This window comes from Ambystoma mexicanum, chromosome 2q (genome assembly GCF_040938575.1).
Source record: "Ambystoma mexicanum isolate Mex_15411 chromosome 2q, UKY_AmexF1_1, whole genome shotgun sequence".
Classification (NCBI taxonomy): domain Eukaryota; kingdom Metazoa; phylum Chordata; class Amphibia; order Caudata; family Ambystomatidae; genus Ambystoma; species Ambystoma mexicanum.
Window position 1 is genome coordinate 766,268,142 of NC_090924.1, and position 21,817 is coordinate 766,289,958.

Genomic DNA, 21,817 nt, shown 5'->3' on the forward strand with positions numbered 1-21,817 from the left:
GAGGTAGGGAGAGGTTGAGGGTGGAAAGGTCCAGCACAACTCTCAGGCCTGCCTGGTTGAATGGTGAAAATCCTGGAGTAAAATCCCAAGCCTCGCTGGGAGGCTGGGACTTCCTCCACTGCCTGGCTCTCGATGAGTGATCGGATCTCCGCCAAAAGAGTTGCTGTCCCAACCTGTGTGAGTGGAGGGGAAGAGGGAGGAGAGGCTGGGATAGGTAAGTGGTACCCCGTGGATACTACGGAGAGGATCCACGGATCCGCGAAATTCTGGTGCCACAAATGTGCATGGAGAGCAAGCCTGCCCCCCACTGGAGACACGTGGACCCAGAGGGGCGAGTCATGCTTTCTTTCCCTCTGAGGCTGTTGCGGTGGAGGGCGACTGGAAAAAGCCCTTACCCCCGCCCCCTTTTTGTTCCATGTGCCGATTTTGGGTCGGTGAACGGTCCGGCTGCCTGGAACTCCGCTCTTGGAAGCCGCTGAACTCTCTGTATGTACGCCCTTGTCCGAGCGCTGCTGTGACTGGGTGTACATTTTGTGCGTGGTCTTTGTAAGGATGGATAAAGACTTGGCCGTTTGTGAGCTGTTTTTCTTTGTATCCAGCTCCTCGTCCATGGTGGAGTGGAAGAGGTCACCCCCCTCGAACGGCAGGTCTAAGATGCGCTCCTGGACATCCGGGTTAAACTTCGTAGCACTGACCCAGGCCGTTCTTCTCATGTCCATGGCAATGCACATGGCCCGACCAGAGGTGTCAATGTGGGCCACGGTGGACTCCATGATGTCTTGTGCCACCATCTGGCCTCTGCCAATCCCGCCTTGAAACATGATTGGCTCTGCACTGGAAACTCTGCGAGGAAATCCGCAATTTCCCGCCACAGCCTCTGGTTAACAGCTGCCAGCATGGCATCCGCGTTGGCTTCAAGAAGATGCTGGGACGCGCTGGAATACAGCTTCTTCCCGTACGCCTCCAAGATCTTCTCCTCCTTGACAAGAAGTGCTGCAGACGAGGAGGCCGAGAACGACTGAGGTTTGGAGTATAGTGATGCCGCAGCAATCACCGAAGGGTGTGGCTGAGGACGGGCCAACTGCAAGAGTGAATCCCCCTCCATTTGCCTGTACTTGGCATCCAGGCGTCGATTGACCGGCTGGACCAAGTGGGGCTTGAGCCAGCCCTTTTTGGCCAAGTTGACCACGTCCTTCTGCATCGGGATCCCTGTTCTTGCTGCGGGACGTAGCGTGAGGACTTTGGCGAGGACCCCCTCTGCTGGTTGCTCCACCTCGGGTTGAGGAAGGCCAAAGTACTCTGCCAGCCCTGCAAGACGTTTGTGGAAGGCCTTGGCTGACAACGGTGTATCGGGTCCTCTTCCTCATCCGTGTCCACCTGCGGGTCTGGTTGGTCCTGCACCGGCGGAGAAGTGCTGGGAGTCATAGGCTGCGGTGTGGGAACCGGAGCTGGAGGCTGCAGAAGAGGCTGGTACGGAACTGCCTGCGCTATCGGTTGGGGGGCCGGAGCGGGCAGCGGAGGCTGCACATGGGCCTGCAGCGCCGCAGCCATTGGCGGGAGCACATCCCTGATGCTGTCCCTAAGGATGAACCCCATCCAAGGAGATTTCATGAGCCTGAAGAACTTGTCAAAAAACCTGTCCTTGCAGGCCGCACGGGTGGAAGGCGATATTGACGGAGTAGCGGGAGGCTGCTGGAGCCATTGCATGCCCTGCCCATATGGACAGAGTAGAAACCTTCCCTGCGCAAGCAAAGGATAGGCTGAAGGCCATGTACCTGGTTGGCACCAGTCCCACCTTGACTCGTTCCTTCACCTGCTCCCTTCCTTGTTGCAGTATCAAGCGGGTGTCCCTCATGTCTGGCACGGCAGCCACCTTGTCGAGCTACCTTCCACGTGCCTGCTTTGTGTTGCTTGGCTCACTGGGCCCAGCCTCTTCCAGGACTCTTGTGTGTGGATCATGAGGCCTACCCTGTTCCTCAGGCCGAGGCCTGGTAGGCGTTTCGCCATTGGCAGATCTGCTGGTAGAACTGCTTTTAGGCGCCCCCTCAGACAAGTTGCCGGTACTAGGGTGTGGCCCCTCGGGCAAAGACCTGGTAAAAGAACCTTCCGGTCCCTCTGCACTGTCACTGGGAGGATCCATCAACACCTTGGCCTGCCGGCCGGTAGCTGAATTAGCCTCGGTACTCGTGCTGGTATGAGGACCTGAGCGGTCTATCCCGCGTGGGCGAGTCCACGGAAAGGAGTCTCCCTTGCAGGGTGCGCAAGAAAAGAGCAGCCCTACCTTGGGTTTGGATCGATGATGGATGAAGTCCTTCAGGTCCTCTGGAGGCGATCGCTGGAAGAGCTCCCTCCACCTGGCTAGTCTGTTCTTCAGAGACCTCGAGGAGAGCGTGTCGCACGCGGCACAAGCTTGTCAGCTGTGGTCTGGGCCAAGGCAACGTAGGCAGAGGGCGTGGGGGTCTGAAGTTGGAAAGAGCCAGTCACAGGATGGACACATGCTGAACCCTGTATAAGTCGACATGTGCCGGGGAGGAGCGTGACACCTGAGGACCGAGTACCAGAATGATAAAAAGACAGAAGAGAAGAAGTATCCGTGCGTGGAATTACATGGCTCAAGCCAAACCCAGGAGCACTGGTGAATTTGTCCCGTTGACATGGAAAAAGGGACTAAGGTGTGGCGAAGGAGGGCCGAGTCAGGGCAGCACATGCTCCCAGGGCTGCCTCTGAAGCTAAAGGGGAAGAAGGTTTTTTTCTGGTGAAAAAGGGACGCCAATGCAGTATGGAGGAAAGGGGACGGGATGTAAGAGTAAGAAGGAGGACCCTGTATTTTGGATGAGAGGCAGTCCCATATATGCGGATAAAGCGCCCTGCATAGGAAGTTCTTTTGGAAACAGGAGTCCTTGACCCTTAAGGGAGAGTCACTCCCAGTGAGGTCCCACTTGCCCAGACCACTAAGGAGGGTCTTGCGGAGCAGGCTCACCTCCCTAGCCTGAAAGGGCTTGGTTTCCACTTAGGTCGAAGGGACGAATACTTCAGATTCATCACCGACCTATACAACTATTTAACAAATTGAAGATTTCCAAACGGATATTCTTTGGAGATTAATAAACAAGAGAACAACCCGCATCTGAAAATCATACTTGCATTTTTAAGTGACAGTTCCCTAAGTGATTGGAGTGCATTTTGTATGTTAAGAATGCAAAGTCCATTAACTACTGCACAATTAAAAGACGCAATTAAGAATTACATTCAGCAGCTATTTACATGTAAAGACAACCTAATTCTTTTAATACGAATCAGACTAAAAGAGACAAAACTGCCCTTTCTGCAGCAAGTAAGAAAATAGTAGACAATACAGTGTGTGTATAGGGAACAAATCTGTCGAGTGTAATTTCATGCACAAAACTGAGCAATATCTTTTAAAAGTAATGCTCACCATATGTGAGAATGTAAAGTGGTTTTCCATTGGTGTCCATAGTCGTCAAACAGGGAGCTTTGGGTGAAATGGTCCCCCATCGCTGGAGAGCAGCTTCTAGAGAAGGCGGCCAATTCGTTACGACTCCAAGCTGCTCCCCTCGCATGGCTAACATCTGGGCTCCCTCTGGCTTTGGTTGATTTGGATCTGGCTGTTGAACTAGGGAAACAAACAGGGAAAATAATAAGTTATTAGGATGTAAAAGTATGAAAATAGAAGCAATGCGCATTTTCCCACACACAATTTGTTAGCCAGGACTTCCTAAACCATGCATTATACTTTGAATAATAGTGAATCCGTTCAGAATGATGTTGCAAGAAAAATAAAATGCACAACGGTACTTATTCTGGCTTTATTGAGCACTTTTTCAACATGCCCTGTTTCAGTGTGGTCTGTCTGCAGACACACAAACAGGCACATCGAACAAGTACATAAATGTCTGTTGAAAAGAAGATCATGTATCTATTTACTTGTACTGGAACCCGGCATATTCATAGAATTTGTTATAACAACTAGCCTCTCTCTTGTCAATTAATCTAGAAAGGCTGCATGTGCTGTGCAAAGATGGGGCACACATCCTGCTTCAACTCACGAACCTGTGCTTTTTCATTAAATATGCCATATTATGTGTGTTGCTCCTATGACATTTATTTCCGGCTAGAACAGTGTTTTCCATCGTTAAACTGCAGTGGATAAGGTAACATGTTGCATGAACAGAAGAGGTTAAGCGTTCCTGTTCTGATGCCTTACTAGCCCTTTATTGTCTGGACTGAGGTAAGGGGTCCCTGGCAGCAGCTAGCAGAAGAGAGTCCCAAGAATTGCTGGAATGGAGTACAGTTAAGCTCAGTGACTGCATGGCTAACAGTATTTGCTTCCCGTATAAGCGCCGAACAAGTGAACAATAAACAAACAGCAGACTAGTCCAATGAGCATGAGAACTTTTGACAGGAAAGAGATAGCTGATACTGGTGGAGAGAGGAGACAGGGACCAGATAGGGGAGAGAGCAGGCATATTTTAGGTCAGATGTTAATTGATCAATGTCCGTAGGCAAAAGGGATTCTTATTTAAACACCTTGGCTGTACTCTCCCCAAGGTAGGTCTAAAAATAAGTCCCACTAACATTATTGTGGCTCCTAGAATAAACCACCAGATCAATGGGAGAGGCTACTTAATGTGTTTAGGCATGGATAAGGTACGTAGTAAGTGGTGTGATACCTTTCTTGGTATCATTTGGTTGAGAAGTGACTTTGGCTTGAAGCACACTGGTGCAAATGGCAGCATGGAGTCTGTGACCCGGTGTCCTCCCGTTTCCCCAATGGATAGTTTAAAGCTTTGGTCTTCAAACGTTTTAGGCCTGGCCCCCCCCAACCCCACCGAGCAAAACGTGGGCAGGCCGGGCACCCCCCAAAAATGGCAAGTGGACAGTAAGTCCAAATGGGTATGAACTATTGCACGCCGTCACCGCACCCTACTCCAAGTATAGTCCCTGGGCTCCCCCACCTGCTCCCATCACAGTCTCTGGCCTCCCTCATCCCACTCTTAGCCCAGTCCCTGTGCTCTCCACACCCCACCCCCACCACACACTGTGGGCTCTCCAAACCCTGCTCCCACCACTATCCCATGGCTCCCGCCCATCCTGCTCCCACTACAGTCCCTGGGCTCCCCCACCCTGCTCCCAGCACAGTCCCAGGCCCAGTGGTGGCTGGTGAATTTTGTAAGTGGAGGGGCATGCATATTTCCACCAGATATGCAATAATGACCGAGCGCATCGAGGGAGCCCGAAACAATCAACGGCGGTCCTGCAGTTTTACCCCCATGAATTTTTTTAAAACAATGGGTTAAAACGTTGAATTTTAGAGCATACTTTAAAAAAAAATGCGTTAAAAGCCAAACAGTTTGCAATTGGCGCTGGGGGGTCCTGGGGACAGACATGATGTTTTTGATAGACGTCCCATAAAAAGATACCACCCCTGTCCCCTGTGCCCCACAGCGCCTCAGAAGGAGAGCTGATTTTGGCAGGTGGATAGGGGGATTGTGCAATAAAGGAATTTTTAAAATGCCTTTGTTGTACAACCCGCCTTCCCCCATCTGCCCCTCACTCGTCAAATTCAGCTCAATGGACCAAAACAAATACACACATTCACACAGCAATCACTATCATTCACACAAGCACCCATCACCATACACTCACTCATAAAACAAGCATACACGCATCCATTAACATATTTAAATGAACATAAACATACCTTCTGTAGGGGCCTCTGCATGGGTGTGCGAGGAGGCACAGGAGCTCCCCCTCGCACATACAGACATGCAGTGCCCCTGACAGCATTTCCAATGAGCTTTGCAAGGCTGGCGAAGCAAAATGCCCCCAGCCTTGCATGGCTCAGTGAGCATGTGCGGCTGGGGAACTGAACTGTCAAAGGGAAACAGTGTTTCTCTTTAACAGTTCCACCTACCCAGGAGCACTCAGCTGGAAAAAGCAGCTGAGGGAGTGCTCAGTGTTTCACTGGGCTGGCTCCTTCATAACGGGTGAGGGGGCCACTGGGTAGACTTCCCCCTCGCCCATTATGGATGAGCCGCCAGGCTCAGACTGGCCTATAGGGCAAAAGGGCAATGCCTGTACCAAAAAAGCAAAATGCTAATATGGGCCAGTCAAAATGGGCCACTTTTATGGCCAATGTGGGCCAGTTTGATGAGTTACTTCACTATGCAGCTAGTAGTTTTGACCATTGTTGCTGAATAAATATTCTTTAAATATCAGAATTTGCTTAACAAAAAAACACCCCCATGTGTACTATTCAAACAGTCTGTAACTAAAGGAATGAATGTTTGAATGTCCATTTGCAACTGCGGGCCAATTTTTCATTGATGCCTGAGACAGTTTTATGCTCCAATCCGATCATGTGAGCGCCCCCTGCCCGTTTCCTCCAATAAAAAAAAGTTTTTTTTTTTTTTTTTGCATTTCATGCTGGGCTCTCACGTGCTCCCCAGGGGGGGCCATGAGAACCCAGCATGAAATGTAAACCTCCCCACTCACCTTTTTTTTCTTTTTTTTTTTTTAGATTGGAGGAAATGGGCATAGGCGCTCACATGATCGGACTGGAGCATAAAACTGTCTCAGGCACAAATGAAAAATCGCCCGCAGTTGCAAATGGACATTCATACATTCCTTTAGTTACAGATTGTTTAAAGACCTCTGGTTTAAATGGTTAGGGTACTAGCATAACATAATTGGAGAGCTTGTCACTGCCATGTCGGAGTCCATTACGTCCCTAGGGTAGCAAGAGAGAATGTTATAAGCTGTTAACCCCTCAGGCATCAAATGTGCGAGTTAGGATAACTACATATTTGCTGCTCCTCTCTACTGGTCGCAGTCAGGATTAATTTCTGTGATCAAAATAGGTCATGGAAACAGGTTACCCCGCAGGAGTCCTACTATGTGCATAGATGTGTTGCCCCTGTTCATCGCAACAGGTGTCAGGTAGTTTTAAGTAGGAGGAAGAGAAGTAAGAAAGTAAAGTCTCTTGGTGCTAGTGTTCCTGATACCGAGAGTAATGGAGAGAGGTCCGAGGACACCATGAGAAAAAATAAAAAGGGTACCCTTTATTTCCATCTATTCCTAAGGCGCAAACATGATGCCCAGATGTATCATTTATTTACATCCCAGGTCTGACGTTTGTACATAATTGCTTGCATTATACTTTATAACTAAGAACTATCTGAATCAACATCCTTTCCTAAGTAGTATCCATCATGAGCTAAATAAAACAATTGATACACAATTCACGGTTTGATGATTTTTGTCAGCTCATGAGTGAAAGGGATTGTGAGCTGCCTCCGGTTATGACTGGGACACCATGCCCTAACAGTTGCTGACGTCACTGTAGTTTTACACTAATTGACCTTTGTGCTTGTTCTTTTTGTGTTATCTTACCAGTAAAAATAAAAGATCTCAGGGAACAACTCTGTCCTGTGATATACGCAAGTAGCACCATCACATACATGAGGGGGAGGGGCGCTACATGTGCACCCAATTTATGTTAAGTGGTCCAGGGATCGACACACTATTTTATAACAAGACATGTAACCTAATATAACATAACCACCTTATGATGCATGGGAGCCTGAAATGCCAGGTTAATAACCTGTAAACAATTGGCACATATGTAATAAAGGGCCTCCTCATGGCCACTCTGAATGTAGTGAATAAAGTCTATAATCTCGGGGATATACCTCACTCCAACCTTTCTGACTTGAGCAGCATTCTAAAATCACCAATTTTCTGTTTTGATTACACAATTCCAACTACTAGTAGCCTTACATAACTCGGAAAAGTTCATAACTTGTGATAATGACCTTTCCCAAACATCAGGCAATAACTTGAAGGCAGGTCTTTACACAACAATCATGATCTCGCCCCTCAGTCTGTAAGGCGTAGTTGTACAATCACTATCCAACTGTAATAACGCATTACAAATGTCACGATACAATACCCACAGCTAGAGGCAGCAGAGAGCAGAATTTCAGCTGCCACTAAAGTACTTGAATACATCCTTGACTAGCTCCTCTGATTCCATTCTTGTGAAATAGCTTTCTGTGACAATTCGCAGCCTTTAATTGTCAGGTATCGGTATATATCTTTAGCATACTGAGTTTAGCACATGTGAGTTAGATTCTACTTCGATGTTGCCACCTACTTTATGTCAAAAACGGGCTGTTAAATTCAATGTACTAAACTGCTTAAAGTATTTTTTTGCAACTCATCATGAGCTACCCCCATTAGTGGCTTTCTTCTATTTTTAAGCCAGGCAGATTTTACATTAAATGTAGGCCCCACCACCTGGAAGATCCGTTGCATGAGAGTAAGTGACAGACCCAGTATTAAAGGTGATGTTAGAATAGCCATGTAGATTAAGAAATACAATACCTGTACTGTGTGTTAAAAGGATATTTCAATTCACCTCAGAGTTCATGCACTTTGGCTGTGTTCCCCTGAGTTGGTCACAGATCTCATTTAGAACTTGCAATATCCTTATAATGCAAGGAAGGGGGTACTGTATCCCATATATAACGGAACCTTCTCCATAGAAAATGTCACACACAACCTCCTAATAGGATTTATATCTGGCCATGAACAGTCACATCTCTCCCCAGCCTGCCTTAATGGTTTATTTTACCCAGGTGCACATTGGACCATGTTCAATTCCTGTAACCACATTGGATGAAACATGGATAGAAGATCTTCCTTCAGCCTTGTTCGGTGTTGCTCTACAGGTTTGCAAAAGAGGTGACCAAAAGAAAGGAACACAGCTTAAAAATCTAACAGAGCACATTACTTTTTCAATGTATACCACGGTATTCATAACACAAATTAAAGCTTTTTAGTGGTGTGGAGAAGGCACATTTCACCAGAGGTTGTAATCAAACACGTCAAGAATTCATTGGGCTCTCCAAACATTATTTCATAAGAAAAACTTTTCTTTCAAGAGCCATACCCCAATCTGCGTGATTCCTAAAATATGACACTTTCAAATAGAGTATCAAAATCAATAAACATGTTTAATATGCCTGTGAAAAAAACAAATAGCCCCAATAAACAAAAAAAAAAAAAAAATATATATATATATATATATATATCTATATATATATATATGGGATACATTACGCACCGTAATCGTATTTCTGATGCTTGCATCTGCTTAGATTCACATGCTGTGCATAGGCCGACATCTAGTGGAAGCTGCAGAGCATTACAGTTTGTTTTTTGAAACTCGAAAATGGGCATCGACACAGGGCGTGCCAGTAATACTATCCCTAGTGTGACGTCCACTGTACCCATGATCCCTCACGCGGGTAGGACCCTCAGATTGTATTTTTTCCGACATGAGGTAGCATGAGGAGTAGCGTGAGTACAGATTACCAAACAGATAGATAGCATCCATGCGGCTTCTCTCAGAGGGGAGGAAGGGCGGGCGCATGTGAATCTAAGCAGATACAAGCATCAGAAATACGATTACGGTGAGTAATGTATCCCTTCTGAGGCTTGTGCAATCTTCTTAGATCACATGCTGTGCATAGATTAGCGACCAGTGTTAGAAGAAGGAGGTGGGATATGAGAAGGGTCATGAGCAAACAGGTGTCTTGGAACCGCTTGTCCCACTTAAGTATCTGACATGGAATGAGTGTCAATGCAGTAGTGCTGAGTAAAAGTGTGAATAGAGCTCTAAGTACCTGCTATGCACATGGTGTCAAGCAGTACATTTGCAATGTAAACCAGAGTGGCCCCAGTGCCTCTTGTAGAGTGGGCTATTGGCGTAAAAGGCAGAGTTCTTTCAGAAAGGGAGTAACATAGCTGGATACAATTGACTATCCACTTCGAGATGGCACCTTTAGAGACGCGATCTCCCTCTCTGCCTGTAGCTACGGAGACAAACAGTTGGTCTGTTTTCCTTAGCGGCCTGGTCTTGTCTACATAGTAGAGGACCGCTCTTCGCACATCTAGAGTGTGTAGTTTCACCTCAGCAGAGCTTTTGGGTTCTTTGAAGAAGGCTAGATGCTCAATGGACTGGTTAACGTGGAATTTTGAAATGAACTTAGGGTGTGTTCGTAGAACCAGTTTATCCTTATGAACAGTAAAGAAAGGATCCTGCACTGACAGAGCCTGAATTTCACTGACCCTTTTTATGGATGGAATGGCTACTAAGAAGGCAGTTTTATAGGTCAGGTGTTTGAGACTGGCTTTATGGATGGGTTCAAAAGGTGAGCCCATGAGTTTAGCAAGCACCACATTAAGGTCCCATCCTGGTGGTGGGTTAGAAATTGGAGGGTGGAGTCTCTTTACCCCTTCCATGAAGGCTTTAACCACTGGTACTTTCCACCACGAAACCTTGTTATGGGAGGTGGTGTAGGCTGACAGCACCGCCAGGTGTACCTTGAGTGAGTTAAATACCAACCCTGCATCCAGCAGGTGGAGCATGTAGGTGACAATATTGGAAGGAGTGCAATCAACCGGGTTGATTTGCTTATTCTGGCACCAGATAACAAATCTCTTCCATTTATCAAAATAACAGTGCCTCGTGTTTGGTTTCCTAGATTCCTTTAGGATGTTCATGCACCACTGTGGTAAATTGAGATGGCCAAACTCTATGACTTCAGGAGCCATGCTGCCAAGTTCATTGAGTTGGGTTGAGGATGCACTGTTTGACCTTGGTGCTGGGATAGTAGGTAGTGCCAGCACGGGAGTCTGATGGGTTCGCACACTGCTAGTCTGCATAGGTTTGGGAACCACGGTTGCCTCGCCCACATGGGAGCAACTAGGATGAGCGTCATCGATTCCCTGTGCATCTTGTTGACCACCTTCCTCATGAGAGGGGTTGGTGGAAAAGCGTAGGCAAACATCCCTGACCAGTTCATCCACAGGGCGTTCCCCTTGGAGTCGTCTGGCTGAGGGAACCTGGATGCAAATCCTGGGCTTTGCCTGTTTTCGCTTGTGGCGAACAGGTCTATAGTGGGGAAACCCCACTGTGAGAAGATGCCTTCTACGACTTCTCTGTGTAGACACCATTCGTGTTCTCCTGGGAAGGGGGATCTCTACTTAAAGCGTCTGCTGGTGAATTGAGATCCCCTGGAACATGTTGAGATGACAGGTAAATGGTCCGTCTGAGTGCCCATGTCCAAGTTTTCTGGGCAAGCCTGGGCAGATTTGGCAAACGAGTACCTCCTTGTTTGTTTATGTAAAACATTGCTGTCATACTGTCTGTTAGGATCTGTACTGACAGGTTCAACAGGTGGGGTTCGAACGCCCGAAGCGCTCTGAAGACTGCCAGGAGTTCTAGCAGATTGATATGATTCTTGGCCACTGTTTTGAGACCAGAGACCCCGAGCTGTGTGGTGGAGGAGGTGTGCTCCCCACCCTGAAAGGGACGCGTCTGTAGCGATTACAGCTTGTACCTCCGGATCGTAAAAGGGTTTCCCCTTTGACAGGTTCTCTCTTGTCCACCAGTGATGACTTTGTACAAGTGTTGGCGAAACGACCAATAGATCGTCCCACTGACCACTCGCCTGAGACCACTGTTTCGCCAACCATTGTTGCATGGGGTCGCACGACGCCATCATGCCTAGCAAACGCATAGCTTTGCGCACCCTTATCTGGCGACCGGGCTGATCTAGAGGAATTTGCAGTAGTAGATTCCGAATTCTTTCCTCTGATGGAAAGGCCAACCCCTCTTGAGTGTTTAGTACAGCTCCTAGGAACTGCTTGGAGGTCCTTGGCACCAGGCTTGATTTTTTCTCGTTGATAGAGAAACCCAATTCGAAGAGGAGGTCGATCGTTCTTTGGATGTTTGATCTGCAAATTACTGGTGCTCCCCCGTGATGAGCCAGTCGTCCAGGTAAGGGTACACTGGGATTGCCTTCCTGCATAGGTGTGCCGCTGCCACCGCCAGTACCTTGGTGAATACCCTTGGAGCCGAGGCTATACCGAAGGGCAGAACCTTGAACTGGTAGTGCAGACTGTCCACCTTCAAGCGCAAGAATCTTCTGTGCGCTGGGAACATGGAAATATGAAAATAGGCATCTTTCATGTCCAATGTTGCCATGTAATCCCCCCTTTTTAGGAGGGGGATTACTTCTTGGAGAGTAGTCACGCGAAATGTTTGGGGCTTGACATACTTGTTTGCAGGGTGTAAGACTAATACTGGGCGCATTGTCAAATCTTTCTTTGGCACAAGAAAGTAAGTTGAATAGATACCATTGTTTACCTGGCTGCCCGGGACGAGTTCTATCACGTCCTTTGCGAGAAGATTGACGATTTCCGCGAGGAGGATCTTCTGGTGGTCCAGTGAATGTATCTTTTGTCATGGACGGTGGTTGCAGGGGCGCTCTAGCAGTTCGATGAAGTATCCTGCAGACACTGTGGATAGCACCTATCTGTCCGATGTGATCCCTTCCCATGCTTGGGTGAAGTTGGAAATGCGCCCCCCTACTGGGAATGCGTGGGAAGGGACCCTGAGCGGAACGTCACTGCTTTGCGGGAGGCGTACCGCCTCTGCCGGGGCTGCCTCTACCTCTACCACAACCCCTCTTGTTACCTCTGCCGTAACTTTGGGTAGTCTGCTGGTTGCCACCCCATGATGTACCCTGTCCCTGTGCATAATTGGAGCCCCTCTGGGAATTTCGGCAGCGTGAGCGACGAAAATTACTATTCCCTCTTCGATTAGTGGGCTTAGTCGTCTATTGTCCCTGGGTCTTTAGAGTATCATACTAGTCTTTGGCAGTTTTCAGTGCGTCCTGTACCGCTTTGCCAAACAAGACATTCGGTTCCACCGGGATGTCAATAAGGGTTGCCTGAGTCTCGGGTTTAAACCCTGACTGTCTTAGCCAAGCGTGCCTTTTAATGACAGTGCTCTCTGCTATGAGCCGGCCTGCATTATCTGCGGCATCAAAGGTTGTCTTCAGAATGCAACCTGACACGGCTCTACCCTCTGACGCAATCTGGGCCAACTGACCCTTTAGTGGTTCCGGTGCGGAGTCAATGAGAGCAGCTACCTGCTCCCACTGTTGGCAATTATAGCTTGCCAGCAGAGTGGTGGTGTTGCCAATCCTTGCCTGGTAAGCGGAAGTGGAGGCTACTTTCCTTCCTAACCCATACATTCTTTTGCTCTCCTTGTCTGGGGGAGCCTCAGATGATGATAGAGGTGTCCCCGCTCTTTTTCTGGTGTTTGTGATTACCAAGGAGTCGGGCTTCAGTTGACCCCTTATGTAAAGAGGGTCTGACTGGGCGGCCCTGAACATCTTCTCAGTTTTGGGGTTTACAGCTTTGGTGAGATTAGGAGTGAGAAGGGAAGGGTCAATTCTACGTTGGATTGATTTGAGAATAGGAATGGCTTGAGCAATGGGTCTTTTGTCCCCCACTAGCTCCTCTGCAAAGTCCCTCTCTTCCTGCGCCCCCTGAGTATCTATGTGGAAGTGCTCTGCAGCTTTAGCCAGGACCTGATTTAGAAGGGGCTGGTTATCTATAGGTGAGTCATTAACCTGTGGTTCCTTGCTAACCGGGGAGTCCATATTGTAGACTTGCGCCACGTCTTCCTCCTCCTCATCCTGGCCCTCGTCATCTCCATAACACTCGACCCCAGTTTTGTCGTCCAGAACCAGTAAGTCTGGGTCATCCTCATACTGTTGGTAAGGCTGAATATAGTAAGGGCCTGAAGACAGTCCCTGAGCTGGAGTATGAAGCCGAGATCTCTTATTAGGAGGCTGAGGGTCCTTGGATTCTGGAGGAGTAGCGCTGTCAGGGGTATAGCTAAGAAAATGCTGTGGATTTTTTTCCATAAAAATTTGCTAAGAAAGACATTCTTCTCATCACCCTGTCTGTGTCCTCAGTGCTCCATTCTCTGGAACTGGGGATGATCACCTCCTGTTGAGGTTCCTCTTCTAATCCCATATCGTAAGGAGTGGGAGGGACGAGCCTGGGTGTAGTGACAGGGACAGGGGTCTTAGATTTGTTTGTCCTTGTGTACCTGGGGTGCAGAAGTAGAATGTGTAGACTTGTTTTGCTGTTTGTCCCCTCTCCCGTGAGTGGAAGAGTGTTTCCCTGATGGTTTGGCTTTTTCAGAATCTTTTGACGCCTCGCGTCGAGATTCGGGGGTACCGTACTCTCTCTCTCTTTTGAGTGCGCACGTTGGGACTCGGAGGCAGACGCCGAACGGGCTGCTGGAGCCGACATTTGGTGTGCGGCTTGGGGATGGAGGTCGGATTCGTCTTCTAACGAATCTACCCGTGTTACTTTAGGGAGCGAGGCACTCTTGGCAACTGTGGGTGGTTGCTGTGTGTCATGCGATCTCGACCTGGAACGCCCAGAGGACACCGATTCGGTGGACCGCTCTCATTGTGCCTCTTTCTTCCGTGAACTGGACACACGTGTCAAGTCTCGGTTGGCCTTAGTGTTCTTAGGTGTAGAAGAAGATTGGGTGTCACCGGGTGTGTTCCCCATAACTGCCCTGCCGGACAATCCTCCGAGGTCGGGGACTAGCGCTTTGGTGTCTTGACACCCCTGTGCCCTCCGAAAGGGCGTCGTCGCTTCCATCACTGAAGGCACCCACCGCTTCCATGGCCTCGAGCTGCCTGGTGTGGTGAGCCCAACGTTTAGTGGAGCGGTCCTCGAGTGTTTTTGCTTTAAAAAGCTTACACGCTCTGCAGTTAGCTTCAGGGTGGTCCCTCGGCAAGCAGAGATTACAGGTGGCGTGTTTGTCAACGCAAGGGTACTTGCGGTTGCACTTGGGGCAACATTTAAATGGAGTACTCTCCATATGTCATCTTATGGTAGCGGGCTAGTGTGTGTAGGAAAATAAAGAGTGTAGAGTATGTTTCCACCCCCCACTCTCCCTACTTGCAGGGCCGAGGCCAGAGGCCTTCTGAGGCCCAAAGTCCGTCGTGCAGCTCTCGACGGTTGTTTGTTCTTCGGACCAGCGTCGATCTTTGATGTCTCGACGTGGGAGTGAAAGAACGTGGAAATTAATAATGATTTTTGGCAAAATGGCTTAAAGCCAGGGAACTCCGCGCAATGCTTCCGACAAGTATGGCGGAAAAAAACAATCTGAGGGTCCTACACGCGTGAGGGCTCATGGGTACAGTGGACGTCACACTAGGGGATAGTATTACTCGCACGCCCCTGTGTCGACGCCCATTTTCGAGTTTCGAAAAACAAACTGTAATACTCCGCAGTTTCCACTAGATGTCGGCCTATGCCCAGTATGTGACCTAAGCAGATTCCACAAGCCTCAGAAATATATTTATCATACATTTCTCACTGTAATCGTATTTCTGATGCTTGTATCTGCTTAGATTCACATGCTATGCATAGGCCGACATCTAGTGGTAGCTGCAGAGTATTACAGTTTTTGTTTTCAAAACTCGAAAAGGGACGTGGAGTGCCAGTAATACTATCCCTAGTGTGACATCTACTGAACCCACGGTCCTTCACACGTCGAGATCCCTCAGATTGTTTCGTTTCTGACATGAGGTAGCATGAAGTGTAGCGCGAGTACAGGTGTAAAAGCAGATTATTGCAAATCAACCCAGAGAAAAATCTAAGCATCTTCTACTTCACAGATACAAGCATCAGAAATACAATTACAGTGAGTAATGTATCCCTTCTGAGGCTTGTGGAATCTGCTTAGATCACATGCTATGTATAGACTAGCACACAGTTTCTGGAGAAGGTACAGCAGCCGATAGATGTTTTAGCACTGCTTATCCCACCAGTGAATCTGCTTTAGGATGTGTGTCAATGCAGTAGTGCTGAGTAAAGGTATGAATAGTGTTCCATGTAGCTGCTTTGCAAACGGCGTCTAGAGGGATGTTTGCAAATAAAGGCCAAGGTAGCTCCCTGGTAGAGTGAGCTCTTGGTGTGAAAGGCAGAGCTTTATGTGATAGAGAGTAATAGAGCTGTATGTATTTCACTATCCATTTGGAGATGGGGTTTTTTGGAGACGTGACCACGTTCCCTGCCAGGCGCTATGGAGACAAACAGTTCTGTTTTTCCTAGCGGTCTTGCCTTGTTTCATAGTAAAGGACCCGCCCCCTCCTTACATCTAGTGTAAGGAGTTTTTTCTCAGCTGAGCTTGAAGGGCTTTGAAAGAAAGCTGGTAGTTTGATGGACTGGCTGACATGGAACTTAGATATGAACTTAGGTGAAAACTTAGGGTGTGTCCTTAGTATCAACTTGTCTTTGTAGAGAACAAAGAAAAGGTCTTGCACTGACAAAGCTTGTAGTTTGCTGACTCTTCTTATGGAGGTGATAGCCACCAGAAATCTGTCTTATATGTAAGGTGCTGAAGGCTGGATTTATGCATAGGCTCAAAGGGGGGGTCCCATGAGTTTTGCAAGTACCACGTTTAGGTCACACCCTGGAGGCGGGATTGAAATGGGAGAATAGAGACTCTTTACTCCTACCATGAATGCCTTAATGACTGGGACCTTCCACCAGGACACCTTGCTTTGAGAAGCCATGTACGCGGATAGAGCCACCAGATGAACCTTAATGGAGTTAAATACTAGCCCGGAGTCTAGTAAGTGGAGCATGTAGCAGAGAATGTGTGATGGAGTACATTCTATCAGGTTTATACTCTTTGACTGGAACCATATTACAAATCATTTCCATTTGTTGAAATAACAGTGTCTGGTGTTTGGTTTGCGTGCCTCTTTGAGGATGTCCATAACCCTTGAGGTTGTTTTAAATGACCAAACTCTTTGACTTCAGGAGCCAAGCTGCCAAGTTCATAGAGTGAGGTTGTGGGTGAAACCTTGTCAACCCATGCTGTGTTAGCATGTTGTTGGGGCACGGGAGTTAGATCGGATCGCACATCGCCAGTAGGCGCAGATGTGGAACCAAGTTTGCCTCGCTCACATAGGAGCAACTAGTATAAGTGTCACTTGTTCCTGGTGCATTTTGTTCACCAACCTGATCAGTAGCGGGGTCGGGGGAAAAGCGTAGGCACATTTCCCTGACCAGCTCATCCACAGGGCGTTCCCCTTGTACCAGTGTTGGGGAAACCTAGATGCAAAGTCTTGGCGTTGGGTGTTTTGGCTCGTGGTGAACAAGTCTAAAGGGGGGGTAACCCCAAAGGGAGAAGATATTGTTTAGGATTTCTTTGTCGAGTTGCAACTCGTGCTCTTCGGGTAGAGGATCTCTGCTTAATGAGTCTGCCAGAGAATTGAGTTCCCCTGGAGCATGTTGCAATGTTAGGAACATGCCTCACTTGAGTGCCCACTTTTTGTGCTGGCCTGGACAGACTTGGAGAGTGTGTGCTCCCCTGGTTGTTTATGTAACATGGCAGCAGTGCTGTCCATGAGGACTTGTACTGTCTGACTTAACAGGTGCACTTGGAAAACTTGCAGTGCTTTGAGCACTACTAGTAGTTCAAAAAGGTTTATGTGATTTTGGGTTGTGATTTGTGTCCACAGGGCATGTGCTGTGAGGGGAAGATAATAGGCTCCCCACCCGGTGAGTGACGCATCTGTTGTCAAAACTGCTTGCACTGTCGGGTTGGGAAAAGGTTTTCCCTTTAACAGGTTTTCCTTTGTCCGCCAGCATAGCGTTTGAAGTAGGTTAGCGAAACCACCACTAGATCGTCCCACTGACCGCTTGCCTGAGACCACTGTTTCGCTAACAACCCTTGCATTGGACACATGCACAGCTGTGCATGCGGAACCAGGTAAATGCATAATGCCATCATCCCGAGCAAGCGCATTGCTTTGCGTACGGTTATTTGGCATCTGCCCAGATACTCCGGTAGTTGCAGCAGTATGGTTTGTACTCTTTCGTTTGATGGAAAGACTAGACCTTCTTCTGTTTTTATGACAGCCTCTAAGATGTGTTTGGTCTTGCTTGGAACAAGACTATTTCTTCTCGTTGATTGAGAATCCCAATTGAAACAGGAGATTGATTGTTCTCTGGGTGTTCAGCTTGCAAATTTGGGTGAATTCCCGTTATCAGCCAGTCGTCCAGATAAGGGTACAGTTGGATTGATTCCCTGTGTAGATGCGGTGCTAGTACCTTGTTGAACACCGTTGGAGCGGAGGCTATGCCGAAGGGTAGCACCTTGAATTGGTAGTGCTGGCTCGCTATTTTGAAATGCGAGAACCTTCTGTACGCTGGGAACATTGAAATATGAAAGTATACATCTTTCATATCCAAGGTTGCATGTAGTCCCCCTGCTTTAGCAGTGGGATTACCTCCTGTAGCGTTGTCATGCAGCATTTTTGTGGCTTGACATAGGTGTTTTTAGGGCGCAGGTCTAGGACAGGGTGCATTGTTAAGCAATGTTTTGGCAAAAGGAAGCACATTGAATAAATACCCTTGTTTACCTGGTTTGCCAGATGATTTCTATGGCGTCATTTAGAAGCAGTGCCTTCACCTCTTTCAAAAGGATACGTTGTTCTTCCTGTGAAGACTGCCTTTGTCTTGGAGGGTGGTTGGTTGGCGTTTGGATCAGTTCTATGCAATATCCCCCACCGCCACGGTGGAAAGTACCCATGCGTGGGTAAAGTGTGAAATACAACTTCCTACTGGAGTGGCATGGGAGGGAACCTATAGCGGGTGGTCATTGCTTAATGGGGGGTTGAGCCCCCTCTTGAAGAGGAGAATCTGCCCCTACTTCTAGACCTTCTTTGGCCTCTTTGAAAACCCTGTTGTGAGGACTGTCCTTGTGACGAACCACAGGACGAACCTTGGCCACCTTGATTGTAATTCGAGGCACACTGGGAGATTTGTCCTCTGAAACAGCGAGAGTTAGAGTTCCTCTTTGCCTAAAAGGGTTTGTTGTTGAGCTTCCCTAGGAATTGGAAGTCGTCATATTCCTCTTTCGCACTCTTGAGAGCATTCTCCACTGCTTTGCCAAACAAAGCGTTGGGTACAATGGGCATGTTTAGGAGAGTTGCTTGGGTTTCTAGTTTGAAGCCTGATTGGCATAGCCATGCATGGTGTTTAATCACTGTGCATTCTGCCACGATTCTCCCTGCATTGTCCGCTGTATCCACGTTGTTTTTGAGGATTCAGTTGGCTACTTGTTATCCCTATGCGATGGAGAGTGAGAGCTGTGTTTTGAGTGGCTCTAGGATGGAGTCTATCTGAGCGATTTCATCCCACTTGTGACAACTGTAACTGGCTAATAACGAGTCTTATTAGCTATCCGTGTATGGTAGGCTGCCGAGGAAGCTACCTTTCTGTCCACGGGGTAGAATTTCTTACTCTCCTTGTCAGGAGGGGCTTCGGCAGAGGGGGTCCCGCCCCCTTTCTAGTAGTAGTAACTACTGAAGAGTCAGGCTTTAACTGCCCTCTGATGTTAAAGGGGCCTGTCTGAACATCTTGATGAACGGGATGACTGCCCGTGTTAAATTGGGTGTAAGCAGAGAGGGTTGGATGCATCTCTGTACTTATTGTAACCGGGACATACATTGGGTTGCTGATCTTTTATCCCCAAGGATGTCCTCCACAAAGTTTTTGTCGACTCAGGTTTCTTGTGTGTCTATTTTGAAGTGCTCTGCCGCCTTTAAGAGCAGGTCATTATATTGTAACTGGTTGTCTACCGAGGAGTCAGCCACCAGTGGGTCGGAGTGGTCTGGGTACTGGATGATGTACATCCTCATCGTCGTCATCATCATAATATTGGTCCAAGTCCACTGTGTCCCCTCCGTCCTATCGGTCTGTGTATGTGCCAGGGTCTTGTGAGCATTGCGTGGTATGGTAATAAGTATCTTGCCCTAGGTCCTAATGCGAGGAGGTAGCCTGCATGGTGTCTAGGTGGGCTCTTTTGACATCCTCCTCAATAACCTTATCAAATTGCTCTGTGGTCCACTGTGAGGAGCTTGGTACTACAGAGGGAATAGCAGTTGTAGGCGGGGGCTCTGGGACAGGTGTTTTCTTATGGTGCATAGCCCCCGAGAGAGTTCCCTCAGGGGTAGTGTAATCCTTGGTTTTAGTATCTTTACCCTTTTTATAATCCTGGGATGTCAAAGACTTAAGGTTTTTGACGTTCAGACCTTTAACAGGGTTTTGGGAACAGGCCTTTTGATTAACTGGCTCATCTTTGAGCTTTTTTTGGAGGCAGTCGATGCGTCTTTCGACGACGGTTGTTAGCGCCCGAGGACACTGTAAGATTAGACGCGATGTTGGAAACAGACTTCACCGTCTGTTTCGCAGGCCTGTCATGTGGTAGTCGCTACCACGATGGACCAGAGGTCAGGGAAAGTTCAAACCTCCCCCTCGATGCCACGTGTGGCCTATCGGTCAGCGGCGTGGTTGACTTTCAGCCGTGGGGTGTGTGCTTGGTGTGATGAGACTTGGTAGTGCTTGAGCCGCCGGGTTTCGTCCCCGTAGCAGAACCGGCGACCTGCCTGTTGGGGTCAGGGGCTCGCATGCGGGAATCCGATGGATCCGGATCGCCCTCAGCGTCACTTAAGACATTGATGCTGCCATCGCTGGAGGCTCCCACAACGTCCATTGCGGCCTCAGACTGCATGGTGTGGTGGGCCCAACGTTTGGTTTTGCAGACCTGTAGTGTTTTAGGCCTGAACAGTTTGCAAGACTTCAACTGTCCATCGGCGTGATCCCTGGGGAGACAAAGATTGCACACCCGGTGCAAGTCTTTCCACGGGAACTTCCTATAACAGGAAGGCCATCATTTAAAAGGTGTGCTTTCCATGATATGTGGGGTGGCAGCCTGGTGACAGAGTAAAGGGTAATATACACTCTGTTAATGAGACTAGAAGGTGTCCAGTCAACTCGTCGAAAAAAAACTGGTCGACGCAATTTGGTCGAAAACCATTTCGTCGAATTTTTTTTTTATTTATATATTTATTTTTTGGGTTTTCGTTTTGTTAAAAAATGGGTTTTTAGAGAAAAAAAGGGGGTTGGGGGGGGGACCCCCCCAAAAAAAAAAAAAAAAAGGGTTAAAATAGAAAAAAAAAAAATTCGACGAAATGGTTTTCGACCAATTTGATTCGACCATTTGTCTGGTCGACCAATTTTTTTCGACGAATTGACTGGCAACCGACTAGAATATGAACCTCCCCCTCGCTCTCCCTAGTGTGCAGAGCCGAGGCCCGGTGGGGCCTTCAGGCGTCAGACATAGGATCGTCGAGACGGATGTTGCTGTCATCAATGATCGAAACTTGTCCTCAAAGCCGTCGAGGATCTTGTGGTTAATGGATGTCAAAAGGACAGTAAGAAATACTAGAATTAAAACCTTTTCTAAATAATGGCATCAGCCAAGAAGGAACTCTGCGATATGGGTCCGACTATGATGGCAGAAAAAAACATTCTGAGGGACCTTGATGTGTGAAGTACCATTGGTAGAGTAGATGTCACACTAGTATTACTGGCCCACCCTGTCGACGTCCCTTTTCGTGTTTCGAAAACAAAAACTGTAACACTTCGCAGCTACCACTAGATGTCGGCCTATGCATAGCATATGATCTAAGCAGATTCCACAAGCCTCAGAAATATATTTATATATTAGGAAGGGATGCAATGTGATCATGTTCGCCTATAAATGGATCAATAATAAGAAATTACTTGGGATTGTTTCAATCCAATCGTTCACGGGAAGAATACTGCTTCTCTTCTTTTAAGGCAAGGCATGCTGGGAGGCAATGCACAAAACACTGCGTACATTCTCTATTAAGGAATTGCATTCCGCAAGGTGGAATGAGTTGGAAAGGCTACTTACCTCTCCGCTCTTAGGGAGACCCCTTCTTTGACATAACCAGTTATGGTTGTGTGTAGACAGTGGAAGTTAGCTGGCAATGCATAAATTAGGACAGCAGAAGCAAACTCGACT

General features: G+C 47.9%; 1 protein-coding gene across 5 annotated transcripts in view; it reads right to left on the minus strand.

The window, feature by feature from the left end:
• DIP2C (disco interacting protein 2 homolog C) overlaps nucleotides 1–21,817 on the minus strand; it is a 2,321,522-nt gene that overhangs the window by 987,136 nt on the left and 1,312,569 nt on the right. For all 5 annotated transcript variants that reach the window (XM_069647998.1, XM_069647999.1, XM_069647996.1 and 2 more), the window contains one exon: nucleotides 3,437–3,634. In XM_069647998.1, coding sequence (XP_069504099.1) covers nucleotides 3,437–3,634 — 198 coding nt within the window. The remainder of the gene's footprint in view (nucleotides 1–3,436; nucleotides 3,635–21,817) is intronic.